Source organism: Agelaius phoeniceus, chromosome 26 (assembly GCF_051311805.1).
Source record: "Agelaius phoeniceus isolate bAgePho1 chromosome 26, bAgePho1.hap1, whole genome shotgun sequence".
Classification (NCBI taxonomy): Eukaryota; Metazoa; Chordata; class Aves; order Passeriformes; family Icteridae; genus Agelaius; species Agelaius phoeniceus.
In genome coordinates this window covers 2,922,036-2,940,239 of record NC_135290.1, presented here as the reverse complement: position 1 = coordinate 2,940,239, position 18,204 = coordinate 2,922,036, and the positions used below count along the sequence as shown (strand labels likewise).

General features: G+C 63.9%; 2 protein-coding genes across 3 annotated transcripts; both read left to right on the top strand.

Moving 5' to 3' along the window:
• The first annotated feature begins 396 nt into the window (after positions 1-396).
• On the top strand, positions 397-11,780 carry WIPF2 (WAS/WASL interacting protein family member 2). 2 transcript variants are annotated; one of them, XM_077190730.1, is made up of 9 exons: positions 478-528; positions 5,777-5,846; positions 6,497-6,609; positions 6,778-6,910; positions 7,048-7,167; positions 7,595-8,245; positions 9,292-9,501; positions 9,610-9,711; positions 10,620-11,780. In XM_077190730.1, exons 3-9 carry the CDS (start codon positions 6,547-6,549, stop codon positions 10,658-10,660), a joined length of 1,320 nt encoding a protein of 439 aa, XP_077046845.1. In that variant the 5' UTR covers positions 478-528; positions 5,777-5,846; positions 6,497-6,546; the 3' UTR covers positions 10,661-11,780. The 2 variants fall into 2 exon arrangements, with proteins under 2 accessions (XP_054505669.2, XP_077046845.1); XM_054649694.2 differs by lacking the exon at positions 5,777-5,846 and having other exon boundaries at positions 397-528.
• Positions 11,781-12,158: 378 nt separating this feature from the next.
• On the top strand, positions 12,159-16,459 carry CDC6 (cell division cycle 6). Its single transcript, XM_054649684.2, has 12 exons — positions 12,159-12,383; positions 12,562-12,813; positions 13,052-13,270; positions 13,663-13,862; positions 13,941-14,104; positions 14,222-14,328; positions 14,477-14,616; positions 14,703-14,803; positions 14,926-14,990; positions 15,115-15,314; positions 15,424-15,564; positions 15,858-16,459. Exons 1-12 carry the CDS (start codon positions 12,188-12,190, stop codon positions 15,945-15,947), a joined length of 1,875 nt encoding a protein of 624 aa, XP_054505659.2. The 5' UTR covers positions 12,159-12,187; the 3' UTR covers positions 15,948-16,459.
• Positions 16,460-18,204: the final 1,745 nt, after the last annotated feature.

Genomic DNA, 18,204 nt, shown 5'->3' with positions numbered 1-18,204 from the left:
TAGGGATTGAAGTCACGGTGGGAGTGACGTCATAGCCCGATGTCGATGACGTCATTGGAAGGGTGGAGCTGACCTTTCCAAGATGGCGGCAGCGCGGAGCCAATCTCTGACCTTCCAAACATGGCGGCCACCAAGGTTTCCGTCACACCTCCCAATATGGCGACTGCCGGGGTCAGCTGACCTTCTCAATATGGCGGAAGGGGCGGGACGATAGGCTCCATACCCGTGCTGTGTCGCGGCCTTCAGCAGCGTTTCTGCGCAGAGCGGGGAATTTCTTCCCGGTGGTGCCGCTCAGCCTTCGGTCACCGGGACACGGCGGCGCTGGGTGCTCACGGAGCCGCCATGACCTTCGCAATACGGCGGTGACGGGCGCTTCCCTCATGGCCGCCCGACCTCCTCATCATGGCGCCCCTGCCCCGCCGTGCCCCGCCTACATCCGGTTGTGCTGCGCAGGCGCAGAGGGCCCCGGACCGCCATTTCGTTCGGCGGGGCTGGGGCCGGGGCCGGGAGCGGCGGGAGGAGCCGCGGGTGAGCGGGGGAGGGCCGGGGGGGATCGGCGGGGCCGGGCCGGGGCTCGCGGGGCTCGGGGGGCCGGGACTGCGGCCCCGGGACGCCTGTGTGGGGTGTGGTGGCTGGGGGTGGGCGCGTGGGGCCTGTGCGGGGCCCGGGACCGGCGGGGCTGGGGGCGCGCTGAGGCCTGCGCGGATCAGGGGGGTGCCCGGGTCCGGCTGAGGGTCCTCGGGGCCGGCTATGGAGTGACATGAACCGGGGGGCTGGAGTTCTCACATGGACCCCCTGGACCCTCCCACCCTGACCCCCGGGCCGCCTGTGAGATCTCCCACTTCCCTGAGCCCTGGGTCACGTCAGGGACCCTTCCCCAGCACTGCCCTGGACCCCCAGCTTGGGTGTGTGAGCCCACCACCATGGGGACCCCCACTCTGAGCTCAAGGTCTCCTCTGAGAGCCATCCCCAAGACCCCCATGGATCTCCACTGAGACCCTCGTACTGTCCTTGGCCCCACCACCCTGACTCCTGAATTAGGTGTGGGGTCCCTCCCCAGGACCTTCCTTGTGCCCCCACCCTGGGTGTGCCTGGAACTGGCGGGACCAGTGGCATGGAACCCCTTGTGACCCCTGGGATCCCCACGCTGACCTCCTGGACTTCTCTACCCCTCCTTGGACTGCTGTCTTTGGGTTGGCTGGAACCAGCAGGGCCAGAGGTCTAGGACCTCCACCCTGACCCCTCTGGGACTGTCCTAAGATCCCTGCACTGACCCCTGGACTCTTTCACCTTGACCCCTGGGTTATTTCAGGGACCCTTCCCCAGGACCCCCCAACCTGAGGCTTTCCAGAGCTGGCAGGGCTGGGGGCCTGGGACCCCACTCTGACTCCTGGCACCCCTCTGAGACCCCCATATTGAAGCCCTGGACCCTTCCACCCCTCCCAGGACCCTCCTGGACCCCCAGTATGGAGACTTTGACCCCAGAGTGTCCTGTGGGCTCCCCCTATGGCCTCTGAGACCCCCACCATGACCCCATTGACCCCTGGGTCACCTCAGGGTCCCCTCCCCATGACCCCCTTGGAGCTGTCCAGAACAGGACCAGGGACCCCCAGTGTGACCCCTGTGTCTACCTGGGACCCTTCCCATGACCCTTGGGACCCCTCCACCCTTCCCAGGACCCCCCTGAACCCCCTCTATGACCCCTGGGACCCTCACACTGATCCCCTGGACCCCCACCCTGTGGGTGCCCAGAACCAGAAAGGGCTGGGGGTGCACTGGAGGACACCCAGTGACAGGGGGGGACCCCTGTTTGGGCTACAGAAGGACAGATGGACCTTTTGGAGCCTGTGGTGGCTTAGGGATGACCATGGACCCAGAGTTCCATGGAATCCTGGGATGACTCGAGTTAAGGACCTTAAATCCCATCTTCCACTGGAAGGGGCTGTTCCAAGCCCCATCCAGGCTGGAACACTTCCAGGGATGGAGCGGCCACAGCTTTTTCTGGGCAACGCTGGAGCTCAGTTGCCCAGGGAGACACATCCAGGGCTCTCTGCTCCCGGTGCTGCGGATGGGAGGGAGGGCCGGTGCACCGGGAGCGCTCCGGGGGGGATCCCACTCTGCACCCGGAATTCCCAGCTCCGGCTCGAAGGAACCGGGAAGTCCCCGCGTCTCCTGCCGCTTCCTCCCGCTGGAATAATTGAGCGCTTCCTGCCCAGCCCCTCGGTTCCTGCCCAGCCCCTCGTGTGCCACCTCTCCCTTCCCGGCTTCCTTTTGCCTCTTCGGCGAAGGGGGAGCGGCAGGGGAGGCTGGCAGGACGGGCTTTTCCTGCTTTTCCTTTTGCTGCAGCGGAATTTCGGGACAGGGTGCCTTGCTCCTGATTAAAGGTTTCCTCTGCTGAGTGACCTGAGATGGGAGCAAGGCACAGACTGGAGCTGTGGGTTCTGAGCTGGGGAAACTGAGGCTGTGGGAACTGGGAATGGGGAAACTGAGGCCAAGGAAACTGTGGAGAGGAAAACGGAGGATGTGGAAGTTGTGGATGGATAGGGAAAACCGAAGTTGTGGAAGCTGTGGGTGGATGGGGAAAGTGAAGTTGTGGAAGCTGCGGGTGAGTGGGGAAACTGAGGCTGTGGAGCTCATCCCTGAGGAATTAGAAACTCCGCAGATCGGGGTTTTTGTTAAAAAAGCCTCGTCAGAGCCCGCGGGTCGTTAATAATTCACAGGGAGCGTCTGGATCCCGCGGGGCCGGAGCGTGTCTGTCTGTCTGCACGCAGGGATGCGCCGGCTCCGCGGGATGCTCCAAATGGAGCTGGCAGCTCGGCTCGGGAAGCATGCTGATAGGATTTTAAAAGCTTGAATGACCTTAAATCCTGCGATGGCTGTCGCTCAGGATAAATTATTTATGTAGCATCCTCAGCTCCTCGGGAGCGGGCAGGAATGTCAGGCTGCGGAGGGAGGACAGGGTTGGAATTTGGGAGGGGGTAACGAGGAACTGCGGGTTTGGATGGGAAGAGAGGGAAGATAAAGGCGCGGGGGCGGGTGTTGGAGAGGTCCAGCCTTGGAAGTCGTTCCCAAACCGGTGCGGCCGCATTTCTGCACCGACATCAGAGGGTGGAAATTCCTCTTGATCTGCAGTTCAAAGCCTCCCTGAGGATGAGGCGCTGCACTTCGGGCTTGCAAATGTGAAATACAAATCCGCCCGGAGCCCAAATCCCCCTGAAAAGCGAGGAAATAGGCGGCTGAAGGTCACTGCTGCTGCCTGTCCTGCTCCAGCAGCAATCCCCCCGGGATGAGCGGGATGGGGGCTGCTGCTGGGGAGGGCCTTTCAATTCCCTCCACAGCAAACAGGGACTTGAAAAATGCCTGGAAAACGTGGCCTGCCTCCCAGGCTGGGCCGAATCTGCCCAATCCTGCTGCTTTTAGGGGACAAGGGGCAGCTGAATGTCAAGTTCTTGGGATTTAGTAATGTTTTGATCGCAGGGTTGGCAGGGCAGTGCTGATCCAAATCACTGCCGAGGCGTCTGTGGCCATGGTGGGCTCCAGCGTGTGGAACAGCAGCTCTGAAGCAGCTTTCCACAGGGTGACCTCGATCTGCTGATCTCTCCCTCCTCCCAAGGGACAGCTTTTCACACCTTGTTTTCCTCCTGCTTTGCTCAGAGCTTTCCTGAGGTTTGGTTTGGATTGGAAAAGCAAAGGCACTGTGTAAACCTGCCCCTCCTGCCTCAGCCCAGCTTTTATCCGCTGGTGTCTTTGGATTCAGGTCTTCCCAGCCACTTTCCCTGTGAGCACAGGGAGCTGCCACACAGCTTATGGAGCTCTCAGAGGCTCTGATGTGTCTTGGTGGAAGGGTCCTGATAGGGAAGAACAAAGAAAGAGTGCAGAGAAGTCGGAGCGTTGTTCACAGGGATAACTTCTACCAGGCATGAAGGGGTGCTGGGAGGAAAACTCCCCCCTTTTTTCTTTTCCTGGAGGATTTAGCTCCTGTCTCCCTAATCTGTATCAGCTGGGTCTGTCTTCTTGCACATGAAAGATCCAGGCTGTATTTCAAAGGCACCGTTCCCAGCCGGAGCTCTCAGCTTTTCCCAGCCGTGTGTGCTGAGTTCGGGGCCTCTCGATTTTGGTTTTTCAATGTGACCTTTGCTGTTAATCCCCAGCCCGAACGGGGCCGTGCACCGAAATGGAATGACCTGTTTCTTGGGAATTCAGCTCCAGTTTATCCTCAAGCTGCTTTAGCTTAAACTCTTCTCTCCTTTCCTCTCGCTCTTCTAGGTCAGAGCCTGGATCCGAGCGCAGGTTTTGCTTTAAGGACACCTTAGAGGGGAGATAGTGACTCGTGATCTGTTTGTAGAAATACCCCCCTTGTCCTGCAGGTCCCTGTGGATTGTCCCTGTGGATTGTCCCTGTGGACTGCTGTCACAGGGTGTCAGCAGGTCACACTGAGAGACCCCAGCAGTGCTGGCCTGGCACGGGTGGCACTGGCTGGTTTGTGCCAGCTGACAAATCCCTGTTTGTCTGTCTGTGAGATGAGTTGCTGTCACAGGGGCCACAGAGGGAGGTGTCACCCTGGCAGTAACCAGCTGGCACAGCAGCAGAGCGGGGACACAACACGTGACGTTCCCGTGGGTCGGAAGGTGCTGGCCCTGGCATCGCTCCTGTGCTGGCTCAGGGCTGTGACACACGAGCCCCAGTCAGGAGTCTCCTTACCTGGCGTGTTCCTCAGCTGGATCCCTGCTAATTCCCTCCAGCAGCTGATCCAGCAGGGCTGGGGCTCTGCCCGGAGCCACTCGTGCCACCCTGGCCCTGTGATCCCACTGCGGGTGGGAAGGAGCACAGGGAAAAGTGCTCCTGTTCCAACACGTCCCAGACGAGCACGTTCAGAGCCGTCTGTGATCCTGCTCCAGTGGGAAAGGCTAAGGCTGGATGGGTTTGCTGGGTGTTGTTCCTGACTGGAGTGTCCAGAGGGATTGATGGATGTTGGGTCTTGGGTGGGAAGCCTCGAGCTCAGGCTGGGGAGAAGGAGCAGCACATTTGTTACAGAGGGCACTGGGGAGCTGGGACTCTCAGGGACTTGGAAAATGCCATAAGATAGAGGGAGGAATGTCTTCCTGATGAAGCTGTAGCTGAGGACTTCTCGCAGGGCAGAAGAGCTGATTTTAATTAAAAAGCAGTTTATTAGGTATTTATTTATTTCCCTGAACCCCAGAGCCAGTGGTTTGCCCGAGGGCAGGGGAGCTGCTGCTGTGGCAGCCATGCTGCTGCTCCCTGCTTCCCGTTCTCACACCCTGGGAATGTCTGACAGAGGATGGACCCGTGTCCTGTGGGATTAAGAAGTTGTAGTTTATCTAGCAGGAGATGAGTGGGAGAAGGGATCTGGTTGTTAATACCTGGTACAAACCTGAGTCATAAAGGAACTTTCCCTGCGGTGGGGGCTGTTCCCGTGCCCTCTGTCACCTGCCCTGGAGGTCAGGGCTCGGAAATGGGAAGTTTCAGGTGTGAAACTGCCCTGTCCTTTCCTCCTGTTGGTGGTGTGCTTCCCGTTAGTGACTGTGGAATAGGTTTTCCTGTGGGAAGGACATCTGTGGCCCAGAGAGGGACATTTGTCCCCTGCCTCAGGGTCTGCCCTGTGCTGCTGGGACTCTCCATGTGGTGAGCAAGGCCTCCAGTCATCACATTCCTATTCCCTGAGCCGGTGCTATGGGAGGCCCTACCTGAGCACTGCTGTCAGTGGCACGAGGGCCTGTGACTTCCCAGTGATTCAGGCTCCCCTTCCTGTCCCCAGTCCCTCTGTGTTCCGTCTCCAGTGCCTACCGGAGCTGCCGGGCCCCGCGGAGCCCCGGGAGCTGTTCCAGGTGAGCCATGGTGCCAGACAGGTTTATTCTGGGCTTCTGAGGAGTTGGAGCATGGCCAGATCTGTGCTGGGAAAGCTGGTTTCCCTGACTGCTTGGACAGCTTCGAGGGGGCTTTGGAGTTGTGGGGTGCAGAGAGCCTTCAGTGCTGGAGGGTGGGTTATTGATGTAGGAGACAAGAGGTCGGGAAATTCAGGGATGGGAGGCAGCCACAGGACAGTCCTGTGCTGCTTCCTGCTGCTCTGCAGCTGGAGCCATCTGGCAGATTTGCCCTGGCCATTGCTGGAGAGGCCATGGGGCCACATGCCAGTGCTGGGGGGCTACTGTCACCCTCCCAAGTGAGCAGCCCCCAGCTGCAGCTGGAGGAGCTGGATGGATGGTGCAGGATCAGCTCGGCCAGGTTTTGTCTGCCGGGTGAGGTGGTTGTGTGAGACCTGTCCTGGGTTTTGACTGCAGGGAGCCCTGGGGATTTGTGGGGGGGATGTGCTGGCTCCCACCCCTGGCACCTGCTGCTCCAGGGTGTTGGCACAGCCTGGGAGAGCAGCTCCAGCTGCTGCTCTGCACGGGCACAGGGCACCAGCACAATTCCCTGGAGGCTGTGTTTCACCTCCAGCTTTCCCCACGTTCCCTGACTGCTTCCTCCCTTCCTGCAGGCATGAGTGCCCAGGCCTGCCCCCAGCACTGAGAGCCCGGAGCCGCCAGGATGCCGATCCCTCCTCCCCCGCCGCCGCCCCCCGGCCCCCCGCCGCCCCCCACCCTCAGTCAGGTAGGGGGCACCTCGCTGGGCTGGGAGCTGGGCTGTCCCCACAGGGGCCACTGGAGGAGGCTGGCTGAGGCAGGGCTGGGGTGCTCTGGGAGGTGGGGGGGATGCAGAGCTGGGCTGTTCCTGTGCTCTGGGGTCCTGGGGAAGTGCTGAGCTGCTGCTCCTCTCCAGGCGAACACGGAACCGCCGAAGCTGAGCCGAGAGGAGCAGCGGGGCCGCGGGGCCCTCCTGCAGGACATCTGTAAAGGGACCAAGCTCAGGAAAGTGACCCAAATCAATGACCGGAGTGCACCCATCTTGGAAAGTGAGTCCCCAGCAGGCTCCCAGCCCCACGCTGGGTGCCGCCGTACCCTGCAGGGCGCTTGCCCATCTGGTTCCCAGCGGCTCCTCATTGGAGGAGCGGATAATTCCAGGCTTAACCTCTTTCCTCCCTCCTTTCAGAGCCCAAGGGCAGCGGCGGCAGCAGCTACGGCTCCAGCTCAGCTGCCATCCAGCCCAAGGGCGGCCTCTTCCAAGGCGGCGTTCCCAAGCTCAGACCTGTGGGAGCCAAGGACAGCTCAGGTAATGGCCACTGGCCCGTGGTCTGCGTGGGGGTCCCTGGGGAGGGCCCTGAGCAGGAAGGGGTTGAGGATCTCACTGTGTATCCCTGGGGATTTTAGCTGCTAAGAGGCAGGACCCCAAATCACATCCCATGCATGGCACAGGCCAACTGTACCCTCCCTGAGCCTCAGCCCCACACACAGACTTCTTGGAGGCCGCAGGAGTTTCGTGTATTGCTGAACTCTGTGTGTTCTCTGTGGTGGCCACAGAGTAGAGTGGTGAGAGAGGAGCCGTGTGTGGCTGTGCTCAGTGCCAGCTCCCCGCGTGTGCCAAAAAGCCGTCCCTGGCCATCCCTTGGCCTGGCCCTCCTTGGCCGTGGCTCTGTGCAGGGACAGGGCACTGCTCCCATGCCATCCCCAATCCCTCACTGTGCTCTCCTTCCCCGCAGACAGCTCCACTAAACAAACACTACAAGTCCCTGGCTCCCGAGCAGCTGCTCCCAGGCCCCCCGTGCCGGCCAACAACAGCCGCCCTCAGGACGATGCCGACAGCAGCCGGGGCTCCCCGCCGGAACTGCCGCGCACGCAGAGACCCTCCCTGCCTGACCTGTCCCGGCCCGGCGCCGCCGGTGGCACCGGCATGAAGCACAGCTCCTCGGCCCCGCCGCCCCCGCCGCCGGGACGCCGCGCCGCCGCCCCCCCGGCCCCCCCTCCAGCGCACGCCAAGGCCTCGCCCTACAACCGGGAGAAGCCGCTGCCGCCCACCCCGGGACAGCGCCCGCCCGGCAGCAGGGACGGGCCCCCCGCCCCGCCGCCCATCAAACCCCCCCCTTCCCCTGTCAGCCTCCGCTCGGGCGCTCAGGGCCAGTCCCTTGCCCCCCCGCCGCCCCCTTACCGGCAGCCCCCCGGTGTCCCCAACGGCCCCTCCAGCCCCAGCAGCGAGTCGGCCCCGGAGCTGCCGCAGAGACACAACTCCTTGCACAGGAAGGCACCGGGCCCCCTGCGGGGCCTGGCGCCGCCGCCGCCCGCTGCTGCCTCCCCGAACCTGCAGAGCAGCCGCCCCCCGCCGCCGGCCAGGGACCCCCCGAGCCGTGGAGCAGGTGAGAGACCCCCCGAGCCGTGGAGCGGGTAAGAGCCACTGGCTCCACGGTGCCTGGGGGCAGCTGGGGTGATCAGGGTGGCAAGAGTTGGCTTCTGGGCACAGTGAGTGTTCTGCATGTGGTGATGGGGCTGGTCTGGGGCAGGAGCTGTAGTGCCATGTTTAACACATGTCCTTGGTCATGTCCCGTGATAATCCAGCTCCTTCCAAGCCTGGTGCTGGCAGTGGGTTGTGACTGGGCAACTCCTGCCCATGCTCTCCTGGGGTGGGAGATGAGAATGCGGGAGAGCATAGCTCCCCTCAGCTTCCTGAATGTCACTGGGAGGGTGCAAAAAGCTATGGCAGAGCAGGGAGAAGCCTTTCCCTGGGTGGGCAGCCCTTGGGAGTGTGTCCCCGTGGCTGGGACTGCTGTTGGCTGTGCCCCAGTGCCCCCCCGTGCACTCCTGGGCTCCCCGTCCAGACCGCAGCTCCTGCCTGGGCCCCTGCCAAGCCGCTCCGTCCTTCTGGCCCTGCCAGAATCCCTCCTCAGAGCTACAGCTGGGGATCTGCGCTGTCAGCCCGAGTGTAATTAGGCTAATGAGGAGCACGAACTGCCACGGAGCCTCTGCGGGAGGCTGGGCAGGAGTGAGAGGTGGGTCAGAGGGGCTGTGGGTCCTGTCACTGCCTCGGTGACACTGCGGATGTGGCTTCCAGTCCTGGCAGGCAGCATCTTGGCTCCATATGGAGCTGCTGCCCTTGGGCTCTCTGGATTGTAGCTGCTCCTGAGATCTCCTCTGGTGCAGAGGGACCTGTGCTCACTGTGGGGCTGGAGCAGCCCCCGGGGTGGACGGTGAGCCGTGGGGCAGCAGGGCTGGCTGGTCTTTGCGCTGCAGCTGGTGGAGGGATGAGGAATGCAGATGTCAGGAGCGAGCAGGAAATCTCCAGGCACGCGTAGGAGCAACCCTGGGCCGCGGTCTGGCGCGGCAGCTGGCCTGGAACGCTCCGGGGGACGTCCCTGGGTTTGCCCCGGGAATGCCGCGCTCGGCGCTGACCCCGCTGTCCCCGCAGCTCCGCCGCCCCCGCCGCCGATGCTGCGGAACGGAGGGCGCGACGCCCCCCCGCCCCCACCCCCCTACAGACTGCACGGCCCCGCCGAGCCCCCCAGCCGGGGGAAGCCCCCACCGCCACCTACCCGGACCCCGGCCGGGCCCCCGCCGCCGCCGCCGCCCGTGCGCAACGGGCACCGGGACTCCATCTCCACCGTCAGAGCATTCCTGGGTGAGTGCGACCCCGCACGGATCCCCCTCAGAGCCGAGCCCTGTGGCTTTGGCCAGGCTCTCCCAGAGCCCCCCTCCCTCACCTGCCCTTTTTGCTGTTCCTTCACAGATGACTTTGAATCCAAATACTCCTTTCATCCCGTTGAAGATTTCCCAGCCCCAGAGGAATATAAATACTTCCAGAGAATCTACCCCAGCAAAACAAACAGAGGTGAGGAGGAGGAGGAGGGGATGTCCCAAATTCCCTTTGCCCTCTTGTGCCCTCATGGCTGGCACTGTCCTGTTTGTCCCTGCACAGGGTGGGTGGTGCAGTGGCCGTGCCCTGGGCCCTGCTGGTGTTCTGGGGGTGCTGAGCCCCATTCCCAGGGGTCCCAGCCCTGAAGGGTGGGTGATGGGTGATGTAGTGGCCATGCCCTGGGCCCTGCTGGGGTCCTGAGGGTGCTGATCCCCATTCCCAGGGGTCCTGAGCCCCATTCCCAGGGGGTCCCAAGCCCTGAAGGGTGGGTGATGGGTGGTTCAGTAGCCATGCCCTGGGCCCTGCTGGTGTTCTGGGGCTGCTGAGCCCCATTCCCAGAGGTCCCTGAGGGCAGCTCTCTGTGCTGTGGGGCAGGGCAGAAATATGGGCCGTGCGGATGCCCTATCCCACCTGCTCCTGGTTTGCCTGCAGAGCTCATTCCTGCCTTTGCTTAGCACCTTTGGCACCAGAGGGGATCTCAAAGGACCCCACAGCCAGGGCAGGGCTGGGCAGGAGCTGGGGGGATGCAGACCCTCAGGATAAAGCCCAAGCACTGGCACTCGGACCCAGCAGAGCTCAAAGTGCCCTTGGTGCTGCACGTCAGCGCTGCGGATCCCGGCGGAGACTCCGGGGAGAATGGGATGCTCGTTTATTTTTAGAGCCATGAATGTTTAATGCGGGTTTGAAAAGCCCCGAGCTCGGTGTGGCTGCAGCGGCTGCTGCCAGGCACAAATCCCAGGCTCCAGATCTCCGCGGGGAGGTCGGGGTGGGGGGGGGAGCCAGCAGCTGGCGCGGGGGTGTGGAGAAAGGAGGGAGGGAGGGAGGGAGAGCAGCCGTGCTGGATCCGGCTCTGCACAGCTCCAACAGGCTTCCTTGTCTTGCAGCTACTCGTGGGGCTCCCCCTCTGCCCCCCATCCCCAGGTGAAAGCGGGCTGTGCGGGTGGATTGTTCCAGAGCAGAGACGTGGAGCTCCTTCCCCTTCCTCAGCCAGAACCCCCCCAGCTCCCAGCGCCCCGGATCCTGCATGACACACTCCCAGCCTCTCCCAGGACACCAGATCCCCCCAGTGCAGCGTGCTCTGCCAGCTCTGCCTCATCTATGCACCCCCCAGGAATCAGTGACCTCGTGGCAAGCCTGGATGGGTCCATCCCTCATTGCTCCTCATGGATCCTGCGTCGGGATCTGCCTGGGAGCCAGGCACGGGACTTAAGGCCGAGCTGTGTGCTGGCTGTTGGGACCAGGGGGGCTCGTGGAGGGGTGGCTGGGGTCAGGCATGGAATGGACACGCTGTGAGACCCCCCCAGAGCGAGGGGGAGCAGGGACTGGCCGGCAGAGCCTCGTGATCCTGGTGGAACCTTGTTATCCCGGCACAGCCCATTGCTTTTTTGCACAGGAGCCAGTGGAGGCAGGGGGGGACATGAGTGGGACCATGCAGGGACACCCCAACAGCTGGTGGGGACCCCCTTTCTCTGACCCTACAGGGGGGCACCCCCATGTGCCCCCCTCAAAACCACTGCTCCCCTGGCACTTCCCCCTGGGATTCCCCTGGCTCTCACTGCTGACTCCCCCCAAACTTGAGCATTTTAACGAGAAAACACTAATTACATGGGGAGGGGGCCGTTTGTGCTGGGTCTGGCACACCAGGGGGCACGTGGGGGGGGCCCTGGGGGCCGGGGATGTTTTGCCTTACACTCCCTGTCCGACGGGGGGGTCACACTAACGTAGTTACTGATCTCTTTGTACCATAGCAGGAAGGGCATGGGGTGCAGGGGGGCCACCCCTGCAGGCGGGTTTGGGGCTCATTCAGGGGATTTTTTTTTTTTTTTCTATGATGATGGACCTTCCCCTGTTGAGGCTGGAGAGAGGTGGGTGAGGGGTGAGTGTGGGGTTTCTCTGGAGAATGAGCCCCCTCCCCAGTGCTGCCCTTTGGGTTAAATAAAGGTTCAATACGGTTCTGCCCCTCCAGGAGCGAGGGGCCCTTTTAAAAGGGAACAGAGGAATTTGGAGGAGCTGGAAATTACATTTAAATAAAAGTAATAAAGTGATTAATGATGTCAAGGACGCTGTCTAAGGGGGAGGTTGCCAGGAATCCCTTTTCTTTTTTGGAGGTGATGCCCCAAGGGCTGGGTGCAGGGCACTTGGGCGGTCAGGGTGGAGGGTACTGGGAGCGCAGTAGGAAGGCAGGAAGGGGGTTACTGGTGTCACTGGGACCACTGGGAAGGAGGATTGTGGGTACTGGGAGCAGGGGGAGAAGCGCCGTGGGGAATACTGGGAGGAAGGGTGGGGAGTATGGGAGCGTGGAGAGACAAGACTGGGCGGCAGTAGAAAAGCAATGTAGGAGGAACTGGTGGCACTGGGAGTACGGGGAAGACTGGGTTGGGGGGTGCGGGCCGTGGGAGCACTGGGGGAACTGGGAGGGCGGAGTACCCGCAGGCGGACTACAGCTCCCAGCATGCCCCGCGCGCCGCGCTCGGCTCCTTCCGCCCTGCCTCGGCTGCGCTCGCTGATTGGCCGGTCTGTTGCGGCCCTTCCTCTGGCCGCGGCGATTAGCGGCGGCGGCAGCGGCGCAGCCAATGGGGAGAAGGGGGCGGGGCCAGCTCGGCCTGGTGGCGGGAAGTGCGGAGCCGGGGCTGATTTGGCGCGAGAAGGTCGGGGCGGCAGCGGGGCGGACCCGCGGGGGTTTGGGGGGACCCGAGGGGGTTGGGGGGGTACATGGGGGTCAGAAATGGGGGGCAGCGCGGTGGGGACCGGGACTCGAGGGGCAAGGGGTGGCCGGGATCCGCGGGGCGGGCGGTCCATTCTCACCTGGGCGCTGTTCTCCTCCAGCCGTAGCCCCCGCCATGGCCAGCAGCAGCCCGCAGAGCCAGCCCACCATCGGCTTCCCCCGCACGAGGAGCGCCCGACGCCTCGCTGCCCCCTCGGCCAAGAGCGACCCCGACGCCCCTGCTCTGCGCCCCTCGCCGCGTTCCAAGGCCTCGGGCTCCTCCGGCCAGGCCAGCCCGGACACACGCTCAAGCCGGGCCACAGCGCAGACCCTGAGCCCCAAAGCGCAGCCCCTGAGCCCCCGAAAACGCCTGGGTGAGTCCCTCCACCGGGACCCCCCGGGAACGGTGGGGGGCACATCCCCCTTCTCATCCCGGGGGGGCTGGGACAGACAGACAGACCCAGCCCCGTCCGGCTCTGGTCCAGCTGCGTTTGCGGCTTCACCCCCATTTTGGGAGGAAGAGCTGCTCCCGCGGGGCTTTAGGGGTGGCTGAAGCATAAACTCCCCCAGGGAGAGCGGCCCTGTGTCACCACCACCCTGTTGTCCCCGCAGGTGATGACAACCTGTGCAATGTCCCCCATGCCTTATCTTGCTCCCCGGCCAAACGCAGCAAGGAGAACCAGGGGCGTCGCCTGCTCTTTGGGGACCCCTCGGCCTCCCCCGAGCAGCCCAAGGGCTTGGGGCCATCCCCACGGAGTGGGAGGCCAGAGACCCCCCGGAGCTCAGGGCTCAACGGGCAGCAGCCACGCACCCGGCTCTTCAGGCAGGAAGGTGGGTATGGGGTGATGGATGTGGGCAGGGCTGGGTATGGGGTTATGGATGGGATGGGGATGGAGGAAGGTGGGTATGGGGTTATGGATGGGATGGGGATGAAGGAAGGTGGGTATGGGGTTATGGATGGGCTTGTGAGTGTGGGCAGGGCTGGGTATGGGGTTGTGGATGGGGATGCAGGGATGGGGATGGGATTGGGAATATGGGTAAGGGATGGTGATAGGGGTCGAGCTGAGGGTGTGGAGCAAAGGATGGGGTTGGGGATATGAGGATGGGGTATATGGAGCTAGGGATAGATTTGAAGGCAGGGATGAGGATGGGGATGATGATCAGCTGGGATGGGGTCCCAGCAGTGCCACCTCCCTCCCTGAGCCCTCTTGCTCCCCGTGCAGGTACCTGTTACCAGCAGGCCAAGCAGGTGCTGCACGCGGCCGTGCCCGAGCGGCTGCAGGGCAGGGAGAAGGAGACGGGGCTGCTGCGGCAGTTCCTGCTGGAACACGTCCTGGGGCGCCGGCCCGGCAGCCTCTACGTGTCCGGAGCCCCTGGGACTGGCAAAACAGCCTGTCTGAGCCGTGTTCTGCTCGACTGCAAGGTGTGTGCCATGGCCAGGCTGTGGGGCTGCTCTGGGGGCAGTGGGATGGGGCTGCTCTAACATTCCCATTCCTGGCAGGACAAGCTGGCTGGCAGCAGGACTGTGGTGCTGAACTGCATGGCACTGGGCAGCCCCCACAGCGTCTTCCCTGCCCTGGCACAGCAGCTGGGGCTGCCCATGGCCACTGGCCGGGAGCGTATCAGGAGCCTGGAGAAGCATCTGACGGCCCAGGGGCCCATGGTGTGAGTTCCCTGTCTCTGCTGGGTGGAGTGGGATTCCCCTGGATGCAGCAGCTCTGCTCACCCTGCTTGGAGTGCTGTGAGGTGACAGAGCAGGGGTTGATCTGGGCTCTCCCACAGCCTCCTGGTGCTGGATGAGCTGGACCAGCTGGAGAGCAAAGGCCAGGACGTGCTCTACACCCTCTTTGAGTGGCCCCAGCTGCCCAGCTCCAGGCTCGTCCTCGTGGGTGAGTGTGCAGGGTGTGTAGGAGGGTGCACTGCTCTCCTGGGCACCCTCCCTCTTTAGTGGGGGTTGATGGAGACTTCTCTTTGCATCCCCCTCCTGCTCTCTCCTTGGAGAACAGCCCTCATCCTCCTCTTCCTCTCGCCCTGCAGGGTTGGCCAATGCCCTGGACCTGACAGACAGGAGCCTGGCCAGGCTGGGAGCCCACCTGGCTGGCAAGCCCCGGCTGCTGCACTTCCCACCCTACACCAAGGAGCAGCTCACCCTCATCCTGCAGGAGAGGCTGGGACAGGTGGGGACATGGGGAGGACAGACTGGGGGACCATGGGGTCCTCTGCCCACACAGGTGGCAGCACTGACGGCCCTGGTGCCCCACAGGTGGCAGGTGACCCCGTCCTGGACTCTGCTGCACTCCAGTTCTGTGCCCGCAAGGTCTCTGCAGTCTCTGGTGATGCTCGCAAGGCCCTGGATGTCTGTAGGTCAGTGTGTGCCCCAAAACCCAGCCAGGTTGGTCCCTGGGAGTCTGCATGGCTCCCCTGCACCACGGTGCCCGTGCCAGGGGTGCCCACTCTGCCTGGCACTCAGGGCTGTCCCTCCCCAGGCGTGCCGTGGAGGTGGTGGAGCTGGAGGTGCGAGGCCAGGCCCTGCTGAAGCCACTGCCCAGGGGTGAGTCCCTGCTGCCAGAGCCAAAACCCTGCTCTGGGGTCACCTCAGTGGGAGTCTGGGCTCCCCTTGTGGGACACCTCTCTCCCTGTTCTCACCTCCCTGGGATCCTCTGTCTGTCCCACAGGTGACTCCCCGGTGTCCCCTGTCCCCAAGCGCGTGGGGCTCCTGCACATCTCCCAGGTGCTCTCAGAGGTGTTTGGGGACCGCCTGGCAGGGGGGTCCCGGGGGGCCCAGGACACCTTCCCCCTGCAGCAGAAGGTGCTGCTCTGCTCCCTGCTCCTGCTTGCCCGGCGCTCCCACGCCCGTGAGGTGACCCTGGGGAAGGTGAGTGCACGTGGGACCCTCTCAGGGCTGCACCTGGGCAGTGGGTGGGTGTCCCTGGGGTGTCCCTTGGAGGGTTTGCTGTGGTGTAACCCCTCCCTGCCCTCCCCAGCTCCACGACACCTACAGCCAGGTGTGCCGGCGGCAGCAGCTCCCCGCCGTCGACCAGGCCGAGTGTCTGTCCCTTGTCACCCTCCTGGAGTCCCGCGGCGTCCTCGAGCTCAAGAGGGCCAAGGAGGCCCGGCTGGCCAAGGTACCGTGGGGTGCTGGGGCAGGAACAGCGCTGGGACACGATGCAGTGGTGGGGCAGGGGCAGGATCTGGCAGCTCGGTGCTGAGCACCCCTGATCTCCCTCCCAGATTTCCCTCCCAGGGTCTGGTGACAGTGCTGGGACATGATTCAGTGGTGGGAGTGGGGCAGGATCTGTCGGCTCGATGCTGAGCACCCCTGTTCCCCCTCCCAGGGTCTGGTGACAGCACTGGGACAGGATGCAGTGGTGGGGCAGGGCAGGATCTTGGTGCTGAGCACCCTTGTTTTCCCTCCCAGGTTTCTCTGATGCTGGAGGAGGCAGCTCTGGAGCACAGGCTGCAGGACACGGCGCTGGTGGGCAGCATCCTCACCCAGGGGCTGCACTAACGCCCTCCCTCTGGTCCCAAGGGGGGTTTTGCTGCTGTTGGCAAGAGCAGACAAGTGGCTCCCAAGGTTTTGGACATTTGTCAAGTTCTGCCCTGGGGGCTGTCAGTCTGGGGTCTTTTTATTAATATTTTAATGTAATAATATTATTAATGTTTTATTGTAATTGCTGCACGATGGGAGCTTAGGTGGGAGGCTGGGACACCCCTCAGCCCCTCTGTGGCCCCCAGCCTTTGAGTAGGGAGTGGGGTGGTCCCCCTTGTCACCCTGGTGTGTCATCCTGAGCTTTGGTGTTGTTGCTGCCATGAATCCTGGACCATATTTGCTCCCAACTCTTTCAGAGCCTTCTGGGGCTCTCTGGAACCTTCTTGACCACTCTGGCTGCAGGGAGAATCTCCCCAGTGCTCTGGGTCCCAGTGCTGGCAGTGGCACAGGAGGGGCAGGGACCTCTGTGGGGGGAGAGGACAGGGTGCATCCTTTTATCTTCTGCCATGAAATAAAGTCATTTTGGTTCAGCTTTGTCTCCTGTCCTCCGTGTTTCACCCCTGTTCCCCCAATCCCTGCCTGCCCCACAGCTGTGGGGACCCAGCCCTGTCCTCCCCATCCCCTCTCCTGGGCTCCAGCCCCAGCCTCAGCTCCTGGCCCCAGCTCCTTCCTTTCTGTTAAATAATGGACGCTTTGACCTAATTTTGCAGCTTCCTCATCGCGGGGGGGGCTCCAGATGGGGGTGGGGGGAGTGGGAGGGGATGAGGCCGTGCTTGTGCCCCACGTGCCTCCATCCCACCCCACCTCTGCCCTCCCACCCTGTCCCGTCCCAGCACCCCCCTGGCTGCCCCTCACAGCTCCTGGCCAGGCATGGGGTGCTGGTGGTGGGGGAGGACGTGGTACTGGAGCCCCCCCGTGTGCCTCAGTTTCCCACCCTGTGGCCCCAGGGGGTGGCCCTGCTCTGTTCCAGCTCTGCCCCTGCGGCATCCCTGCAGCTCACAGGACACGGGGACATTTCCACCGGCTGCCCAGGACAAGGACACAAAGGGGAGCCCACTGAGGTCCCTGGGTGCCACCACAAACAGGGTGCAGCACCAGGGGACACCCTGGGGACACGTGTGTCCCTGCTGGCCGTGGGGAGCGGCGGGGAAACCGAGGCAGGAGGAGCACGGGGGGGAATGTGGGAGCCCCGCGGGCCCCGAGCAGGCTCAGCCCGGGCTGCCGGCGCTATTTATAGCCGGCCCTGCCATGTGTGGGACGTGTGCGGCGGCACGGGCGGGCTCCGGGGTCAGCCCGGGCTGTGCCCGCTCCGGGCTGTGTGTCCCGGTGCCCTCAGCACGTCAGGAGCCTGTCCCTGTCCCTCTCTGCACCGTGACCCAGCCGCTGTCACCAGGCTCTGGGGCTGAGCGGGTACCAGCATCATCCTGCCCGTGGGCTGCCCGGGGGTCCCCAGCTCGCCACGTCCTGCCCCAGGGACACGGTGACATGGCACACGGTGGCAGTGCCAGGAAGGAAGCGCCTGGCAGCGTGCGGTGACGCGGGGGTGATGCTGGCAGGCATCCTTCTCCCCCTGTCCCCCCGGTTCCTCTGTCCTCCCATGTCCCCCCGTGGTGATGGTGGCACAGGGGACACCTCCACATCTGGGCCACACCGGTGGCACCCCGGGCTGTTGCCAGTCCCGGCAGTGTCCCTGGGGTGTCCTGGCGATGGGGACAGCGGGACAGCGGCAGGGACAGCCCCCCCCGGCCATGCCAGTGCCAGCCTCAGCCCCGCTCTGCCGCAGTGGATGAAAAATCGATGGCGCAGCTGGATGCGGGAGCGTGGGTGCCGGAGCCGTTCGTCACCGCGGTGGCAGCAGCGTGGCGAGGGGACACCCGCGACACCGGCAGCGATGTGCGGAGCCCGAGGCACCGCCGGGCTCCGGCAGCCGTGTCGCCTGTCCCCGCACACACGTGCCGTGCCCACGGGGCCGGGCCGGGCCGGGCCGTGCCCGAGCGCTCGGCGCGGCGGGGGCTCGGTGTCCCCTCGCCGGTGTCCCCGGTGCCCCGCTGTCCTCCCTTGCACTCTCCTTACATAAGCGGCCACGTGGCGGGCACGGCCGCCTCCCGCCGCGCCGTCACCGCCGGCACCCAGATTCCATCTGACAGCCCCGTTCCGCCCGGCTGCTCCCGCCTGGCACCGGGGCCGCGGCTGCGGGGCGGGACCCCGCACGACCCCGCGCCGGCCGAGGCCTCGGTGGCACGGGGGACACGGTGCTACTGGTGGCACCTCCTGC

Bases quoted from the DNA above. Each gene is read 5' to 3' on its own strand.
- WIPF2 (XM_054649694.2), top strand. From the start codon at position 6,547: ATGCCGATCCCTCCTCCCCCGCCGCCGCCCCCCGGCCCCCCGCCGCCC. The intron at 6,610-6,777 runs GTAGGGGGCACC...GCTCCTCTCCAG, and splicing joins CGCCCCCCACCCTCAGTCAG to GCGAACACGGAACCGCCGAA. The intron at 7,168-7,594 runs GTAATGGCCACT...CCTTCCCCGCAG, and splicing joins GGGAGCCAAGGACAGCTCAG to ACAGCTCCACTAAACAAACA.
- CDC6 (XM_054649684.2), top strand. From the start codon at position 12,188: ATGCCCCGCGCGCCGCGCTCGGCTCCTTCCGCCCTGCCTCGGCTGCGC. The intron at 13,863-13,940 runs GTGTGTGCCATG...CATTCCTGGCAG, and splicing joins GTGTTCTGCTCGACTGCAAG to GACAAGCTGGCTGGCAGCAG. The intron at 14,617-14,702 runs GTGGGGACATGG...GGTGCCCCACAG, and splicing joins TGCAGGAGAGGCTGGGACAG to GTGGCAGGTGACCCCGTCCT.